Raw genomic sequence first — 8933 nt, 5'->3', positions numbered from 1 at the left:
GACAAACTGTTAAAGGCTTAGCAGATCGGGTCAGCTTTAAGTATGTGTGGCCACTTTATTGGGTACACCTTGCTAGTACTGGCTTGGACCTCATTTTGCCTTCAGAACTGCCTTAATTTCGTGGCATTGATTCAACATTGTGCTGGAAATTGGATGTTGGTCCGTATTGTCATGTGGCATCACACAGTTGCTGCAGATGTATCGTCAGCTCATCCATCATGCGAATCTCCCATTCCTTCACATCCCAAAGATGCTCTATTGCACTGAGATCTGGAGACTGTGGAGGCCGTTGTGTTTAGTGAACTCAGAAACCAGATTGAGATGATTTGAGCTTTGTGACATGGAGAGTTATCCTGCTGGAAGTAGCCATCAGAAGATGATACACTGTGGTCATATTCATAAAGGGATGGAGATGTTCAGCAACAATACTCAGGTTGGCTGTGGCGTTATATGATGCTCAATTGGTACTAAAGGCCAAAAGTGTGCCACGAAAATGTCTAACACACCGTTACACCACCAGCAGCCTGAACCGCTAATGCAAGGCAGGACGGATCCACGCTTTCATGTTGTTTATGCCAAATTCTGATCCTACCATCTGAATGTCGCAGCAGAAATCCAGACCAGCAACGTTCTTCCAATCTTCTATTGTCCATTTTTGGCGAGTCAGTGTGAATTGTAGCCTCAGTTTCCAGTTCTCAGCTGACAGGAGTGTGTCTTCTGCTGCTGTATCTGCTTCAAGGTTTGATGTGGTGTGCGTTCAGAGATGCTCTTCTGCAGACCTCTGTAACGACTGCTTATTTGTGTCACTGTTGCCTTTCTATCAGCTTGAACCAGTCTGGCCATTCTCCTCTGACTTCTGGCATCAACAAGGCATTTTCGCCCACTTATCTGCCGCTCAATTGATACTTTTTGGTTGTGTGTGAAAATCCCAGTAGATCATCAGTTTCTGAAATACTCAGACCAGCCAACCACCATGCCACTTTCAAAGTCACTGAAATCACCTTTCTTCCCCCTTCTGATGCCCAGTATGAACTTCAGCAGATCGTCTTGACCATGTCTACATGCCTAAATGCATTGAGTTGCCGCTATGTGATTGGCTGATTAGATATTTGTGTTAACAAGCAGTTGAACACATAATACAGTGGCGTGTGAGTGTGTGGTACCATATTTAATATTTAAGAAATGTTTTTTACTGACTAAAGAATATTTTTTTTAAAATGTGTGTGGCTGTTTTTTATAAGGTGGGATATCTTGCCCTAAACACAGTAAGTCTGAGGAAAATTGTGTAAAATGAAAACACATCTCATGTGTCCTCCAGATGTTGCGCCACACATTCTGCCGCTCTTGCATAAGAACAACCTGCTGTGTTGAGAATAGTGACATCGAATCACTGCTCACCCTGCCGCGTGCGTGTGGAGGCGACTGAACGTTTCAAACAGAGCTTAGCTGAGAGAGTTGGTGGCTCTTTTGTGTGCCAGTCAGACGATATAATGAGCTTATGAGAGGTAATAACATGTGCATTGTTTTGTATGACCCTTCCTGCGGGTGGGGAGCCCAGGCATACAGACAGTGTTAATACCTTTCAGAAAGCTCATAAGTTCACACAACAGATTCATCTGAAGCAGAAGCCCCGTTAAATCACTGCTCTATTGCAGTGTATTGATTTACTGCAGGTGGTACATGTTTCCGTGACTTAAAACGGAGACAGCTGCTCATTTCTGTCATATTGGACTGTAGTGTGTGAAATCAGTCACGTTATATACTTTTTACAAAAGCTTGCTTTCTCAACAACAACAAAACAAAAAATGAAGTGATTTAAAGTCCAGGTCAGTTGGTTAAACAAGGAAACCGTAGGAAGATCGTTTCATGTTCTGAACACTCAAGAGTTTCTAAATGCAAGTGTTAAATATCTCCCATAATGTTGTTCCTGTGTAAGGCGGACATTTTGTTTTTGTTTTTCAGTCAAAACTCAATAGACTACTTTAACGTTGTCTTATATTTTTAATCGTTTAATTACTTTAATCATTTGGAAGTCTTTAAGTATCTGCTATGTTGATGGGCTAAAAATTGAAGGACTAAAAATATGGGGAGAGGACAAACCATTGTATGACCGCTTCGTATGAAGTCTGGTGTTTATTGCTGACAGCATTGGTTGTATGTTTGAACCACATGACCTCCTCCCTGTACCCTCACAGCTGGAGGTAACTTTCCCATGTCTGCTAGAGTCAGATGAGACACAAATTAACTTTTGGGTGAACATGTTCCTGGCGGCAGTGTTTTTATTAGTATTATTTATTGTGACAAATGCATTTTAATCGGTCATTTACATGACAACAGCAGTTTGCAAACAGCATTCAAAGTCCAAGTTTTTGAAAACAACACCATTATAGTCTATGTGTAAACAAAAAAAAACATGAATTTGTGAAAATGGTGACGTCGTGCGCATGTGTAGCCTATTATGTAGTGTTTCTTTACAAAGTGATATCGCCACCTACTGGCCTGGCATGAATAATACAGCGCTTTTAGTTGATTTCTCAGATCTGAGTGCAGATCGCTTAGACAATATTGTCGACTGTGTGCAAAAAACGCAAAGGTTAGTAGCCTACATCTTTGCCGTGTAGCCTAAACATACCCTTAGTAAATAATGTGTGTATGAAATCATTGTGGGACTGATTCTTTATGTATGTTTAAATTATTATATAAAGTACACTGCCTTTCAGAAGTTTGGGGTCAAAAAAAAATATTTTTGTTTAAAGTAATTGATTTCATTCAGCATTAAATTGATCAAAAGTGACAGAGACATGTAATGTTACAAAAGATTTATATTTCAAAATAAATTGTTCTTTTGAACTTTCTACTAATTAAATAATCCTGGAAAAGCTTCCACAAAAATATTTTCAACATTGATAATAATGAGATCATCATATTAGAATGATTTCTAATGGATCATGTGACACTGAAGACTGGAGTAATGATGCTGAAAGTTCAGCTTTGACATAAATTACATTTAATTTTCATATTTTCGATCAAATAAATGCAGCCTTGCTAGCAGAACAGACTTTTTTCAAAAACATTTTTATGATCAATAAGTTGACAACATTTCATTGCTTTAACTCATCAAAATAAGTTAAGCAATTTTTTACTTTTTTAAAAGTTAGTTTATACAAGATTCAACTAATTTTTTAAGACAGTTGAATGCAATTTAGGTTGAAAAATTACTTAAACTTGTAACCAGATTTTACTTCAAAAAAAATTTTTTTACAGCGTCTACATAAAATTAGGAGGCTGTTTTCAGTGCGCACTGCGCATTACACCAGTTGGGTTGGCCATTCCAAAGATAGCAGTGACTTCTTGTTGGGTAGTGAAGAGTTAAAAGGTGTTCTAGTGGTGCGTCACACAGGTGCCTCTCTGCGTCTTAAATTTCAAAGGCATTCGAGAAGTTAGTGTACCCTTAACTGTTACATTGAATGAAAAACAGTGGCTATAGGCATCGTTTTCAAGTATATGAAATGTTTAGTAATAGGGTTGAACCGGCAACCTATAATCCCCCAGTACAGATGAACGTCGCGCGCGGATCGACCTCTCTTCCACTCCACAAACCTCTTGAACGGATCACACGTCCTCCACTTCAGCCAGGGTCCTCACTTACTTGTGCCCTATTTTACGCATTGTTTTGGCGGTGACTGCGTAGCTTTTCGACCACTGGAACGTTTCCTTTTTCGAACGGACTTTTTTCTTTATCGTGTGGATATGTGGTGGATGCTGTTTCCCAGATGGATTTGGTTTTTGTTCGGACACTTCTGCGTCTTGCGTTTGGACTTGCGCGCGAGAGCGATGCCAATGACTCTGTCCAAAGTGGTTTATTCTCACGCGGGAATGTGTCCGAACGAGATGAACCCGAACCTGTGGGTGGATGCCATGAGCACCTGCACGCGCGAGTGCGAGTCCGACCAGGTGAGTTCAGCTGCTCCATTCTTACGTGGATCTCTATCACATGGCTATCAATTAAAAACTAAATGCAACATGTTAACCATAGTAAAAAAAAAAAAAAAATCAAATAGAAATAGTTTCACTAGGCTATTTCTCGATACTGTAATGAAACTGCTGTAACGTGACAGCAACTGTCTAAATATGGGTCTTTTTTTTTCATTCATCCGCAGTGTATTCATTTAGATTTGTAACTATCTCACATATATTATTTAGCCATAAACAATAGTTCGCATGGTGCCAAATTGACCAAGCAATCATAGTTCACGCCGACGCATATATATATATATATATATATATATATATATATATATATATATATATATATATATATATATATATATATGAACGTCGCGTTCATATGAACTATATTATATAGGCTATATAATTGTCACTACAGTACTGTTAATGTGGCATTATTATCAACAACTGACATGAAATTAGGAACAAAACAAAGACAGAATGATATAAAACGGTTTTACTAATTTATTACGAACTGTAACTAAAGTATCTCTTATGGTTAGCATGATAAATTTGATCGAATTTATAATCTTACTAAATTGACCATGGTAAGAAACCATTTTACAGTTATTTCTGCTAATGTGGTAGGCCTATTAGCAAGTACTGTCATCAAAAATAAATTAAAGAAGAAAAATGACTACCAATATAAAATGAAAAAAGAAAAGAAAATACACTGTCTGGAGATATTATTTTTATATACATTTTTGAATTTTACTGTTTGGCTGTAACCATGGTCATTTTTGTAAGGGTGGATTTACAGCATTCAGAAATGTCATGTCATTATAAAATAGCATGTTTTTTATAAGAACAACTAAAATATGTCCTTATTAATCCAGGTGTCATTAAATGTAGCAAACTGACCCATTTGGGTTGCTGTGACACCAGAAAATGTCTAATCAATGTTTTAAATACTTAATTTATAAATTATTTAAAAAGAATATGCTTGAATTCCTAATCATCTGCATACATTTTATTATTTTATTTCTGTTCTAATTGTTCTAATTTTATTTTTGTAACCTATGCTAACAATAAAAAAAAACTGAACTTCTAAAACTATCAAACAGCATCAGTCATGCTATTAACTTCTACAAACTTCCACAAACATTCCTAGTAATATCCCATTTTTGTTCCTCCAGGACTGTGAGCCATTCGAGAAATGCTGTTCAAATGTTTGCGGACACAAGAGCTGCGTGGCTGCCCGCTACATGGACCTTCAGGGCAAGAAAGGTCCAATGGGGATGCCCAAAGGGGTCACCTGTGACAAATTCATGTGCACCCAACAGGGTTCAGAGTGTGAAATCTGGGACGGACAGCCAGTGTGCAAGTGCCGGGACCGCTGTGGACGAGAGCCCCATTTCACCTGTGCCTCGGATGGCATGACATACTACAACAAGTGCTACATGGATGCTGAGGCTTGCACCAGGGGTGTCACCCTCACAGAAGTCACCTGCAGGTACCACTTTAGTTTGTCCAACACCAGCCCTCCCCCAGCGGAGACCACTGCCCGGCCAACCACCGCCCATCTTGAGACCACTCCCATGGACGTTCAACGTCCCAACATGGTCAGCAACCCAGCGCACCACATTGTGTTTGTTGGCGAAACGGCCAGCTTCCTCTGTGAGGTGACAGGAAAACCGAAGCCGGCGATTACATGGGAAAAGCAGATCGAAGGTAAAGAGAACACTGTGATGCGACCCAACCACGTGCAAGAAAATATAGTGGTTACCAACATCGCCCAGCTGGTCATATACAATGCCCAGGTCCAGGATGCCGGCATCTACACCTGCACTGCCACGAACCAGGGTGGATCTGTGCAAGCCCATTTCCCACTTTCTGTGGTCCCTAGGGAGCAGACCAAAACGGAGACGGTGATGAATTCCACACGCCTACCTGCTGAAGAGTGTCTGAAAACACCTGATATGGATGACTGCGGCGAGGAGAGTATGAATTGGTACTATGAAGCCAAGCGCAACAACTGCTTTACCTTCACGTACAGCCAGTGCAACAAAAACCGAAACCATTTCGATTCATACGAATTGTGCATGCTGTCCTGTGGAGCGGAGCTTGCAGCACCTTGCTCCCTGCCCAGCGTACAAGGTCCCTGCAAGTCTTACAAACCACGCTGGGCTTACAGCCATGCGCTCAAGAAATGCCAGTCATTTGTTTATGGAGGCTGCGGCGGCAACGAGAACAACTTCGAGAGCAAGGAAGCCTGTGAGGAGATGTGCCCCTTCCCCAAGACCCACAACTGCAAGCCATGCAAACCCCGGCAGAAGATGGTCCCCAGCTTCTGCAAGAGCGACTTTGTGGTCTTGGGTCGTATTTCGGAGTTAAACGAGGACCACGATTCCGGCCACGCGCTCATCACGGTGGAGGAGATCTTGAAGGATGAGAAGATGGGGCTACGGTTCTTCGGGCAAGAGCCTCTGGAGGTGACGCTGCTCAACATGGACTGGAACTGTCCCTGTCCGAACATAACAAGAGCTGAGGGACAGATGATCATCATGGGAGATGTTCACAACGGCATGGCCACGCTGCAGCCCGACAGCTTCGTGGCCACTTCCAGTGTACGGCGTGTTCGCAAACTCCGTGAGGTTATCAACAAAAAGACTTGTGATGTTTTAAAGGAGTTCAGCAGCACAAAGTACTAAGGCGCTTACAATACCTAAATCTCTGGACGCCCTAAACCAGGGGTGTTAAATTCTGCTCCGGGAGGGCTACTTTCCTGCAGAGTTAAACTCTAACACACCTTCCTGTAGACCCCGATTAGCTGGTTCAGGTGTGTTTCAATAAGGCTAGAGATAAACTCTGCTGGAAGGTGTCCCTCCAGGAGTAGGTTTGGGTTCCCCTGCCCTTAACCAACGTGCCTGCCTCTCACCTGCTTTTCTTCGTGAAGCAGACTCACTCGCAAACTTGACTTGTAGTTTCTACAATCATATGTTGTGCTTCTGCCGCAGCATAAAGCTGCTTGAATTATCCATAGAGAAATTAAATATGTGGATTACACTGTGTGAATGACACATAAACATGCTTATATACTAGATGATTTCATACGAAAGTATTACCCTATTTACATCTACATGTTGTAGTGTGAGTCCAGTTATTTTAGTTTGACTAAAAATCCACAGATGTTTTTATTAAACCGTCTACCTGTCTCAGAACAAATGCCTTGCAGGCGGTTACTGAACATGAATCTTCAGTGGAAGCAGGTGGTTAAACATTACTAACCTAAAACTTTATTTATACTCCATGAAGATTTCATTCAAGCTGAAGTGTGTAATTTTTTCAAAGACGGAATAAACCCCGTCTTAACATGCAGAAGCAATTTTAAGTGAGTTGATTACACATTGCTTATTTGTTTGAGCAGCCCGGCACAGCGACATTGGTTAAACCAGTACCGTAAGTTTATGTCTGACCAATGAGAGTGTTTAAGAAACCTGTGTGAATACAGTCAATTTTGCAATTTCATTTGCCGCAAAAATTACACACTTCACCTTTAGTTATGAAGCCATGTCATTCTAAAACTAAAAAAAAAATGACATGTTAAATACTCTTGCACCTTATTATAATTCATAGTCTTTCGTATCTGTAATCGTTGTACTTTGTTCCGTCTATTTATGCTTTTACATTACTACCATACATTGAAACAAAGGTAGTCCTATGTACGTGCTTTACAAAGTATGTTTCGTGTTTTTTGTCAAACCATACAATGGCAAACATATAATGAGATTATAACTATTATTTTATGAGCAGTTGAAAATGTATTAAACGTTTATGGAAATACACCAGAGAGCCGATTAAAGACTTTTTCCCAATCAAATCCTGGACCTTTCTTGCGAAACTTTCTGCCTAGCTGGGGTTGTGGGACTCGTTTTTGAACGAGCTTTGATAAGGGGGGACATGCTTTATGATAGAACAGCGGCCCCACCCCCCAATCCCGATGTATTCTATTGTCGGTCAGTCCTGGCCTTGGTTCTGGAACAGGTCACATTCCAGCTGTTCTTTGGTGGGAAGTGTTGCGGCTAAGGGGGGTGGGGGGCCAGTCTGATCCCTTGTGTTGTGTCTAGGTCTGGGACTCTCTCCTCGGCTGCAGACCTTTCATGTGAGAACCTCCGCCTCCCCCCAGCCGCCCGGCCCTCTCATCTCCCCAGCTCCAACTCCAGCCAAGCTGTGACCCTGCATGGGAGGGGAGCCAGCACACACACCACTCTCTGTTTTAAAGGCACGGCTTTGAACTTTTGACTGGAGCTGGATGGGAGGGAGAGGGATAACACATGCTTTTTCCCTAGGGTGGGCCTCCGATGGCTGCTACCTCAGGCTGGCTGACAGGGCCTCATCCATGACCCCGTAAGAGGCTAATGAAAAGAATGAAAAGAGCGAGGGAGAGAATCAGAGATAGGATTGGCTTGGGGGTGGATGCTGGGAATGTAGAGTGGGGAAGTTTCATTAAAACTGTTGACAAGTGTCAAGTGAAGCACTCAGGCTCAAGTTCAATGGGCAAAAAAAAAGAAAGATTGTTGTTTTCTAGTTTGCTTAACCGTTAGTTATGGATGCTGGATGTTCACTGAGCAACACTGTAAGTGCATGTATTTGAGGGAACAAAATTTATGTTTAAGAACTATTGAAAAGTATCAGTTGGGCGCTAATCTGACTATTTGAGGGGACATGTCCCCCTTAAAGTTGTGGGAGTTACAGCTATTGATAAGCATCTCAATCTCAGAATAAGTTTAATATGACCTTTACATCACCAAACTCAAAGGCAAACGAGATGATGGCACAGTATTTTTGCTCTCATGTTGCTTTTGTATTCCTTAGATGGGAGTATTCCTTAACAAGAAGAACAAGGTGCAATAGCAAAATCATAGATTAAATTCCCAAAGATCCTGAATATCCTGAATGCACTGTAAATTGCTTTGTAGGCAGGC

General features: G+C 41.4%; 1 protein-coding gene across 1 annotated transcript; it reads left to right on the top strand.

Moving 5' to 3' along the window:
- Nucleotides 1-2439: 2439 nt before the first annotated feature.
- wfikkn2a (info WAP, follistatin/kazal, immunoglobulin, kunitz and netrin domain containing 2a) lies at nucleotides 2440-7825 on the top strand. The gene is made up of 2 exons (XM_079623856.1): nucleotides 2440-3954; nucleotides 5145-7825. The coding sequence occupies exons 1-2, from the start codon at nucleotides 3751-3753 to the stop codon at nucleotides 6657-6659; spliced, it is 1719 nt and encodes a 572-aa protein (XP_079479982.1). The 5' UTR covers nucleotides 2440-3750; the 3' UTR covers nucleotides 6660-7825.
- Nucleotides 7826-8933: the final 1108 nt, after the last annotated feature.

This window comes from Phoxinus phoxinus (genome assembly GCF_949152265.1).
Source record: "Phoxinus phoxinus genome assembly, chromosome: 1".
NCBI lineage: Eukaryota > Metazoa > Chordata > Actinopteri > Cypriniformes > Leuciscidae > Phoxinus > Phoxinus phoxinus.
Note: the sequence above shows the minus strand (reverse complement) of the source record. Positions and strands in the feature narration are given on the sequence as shown.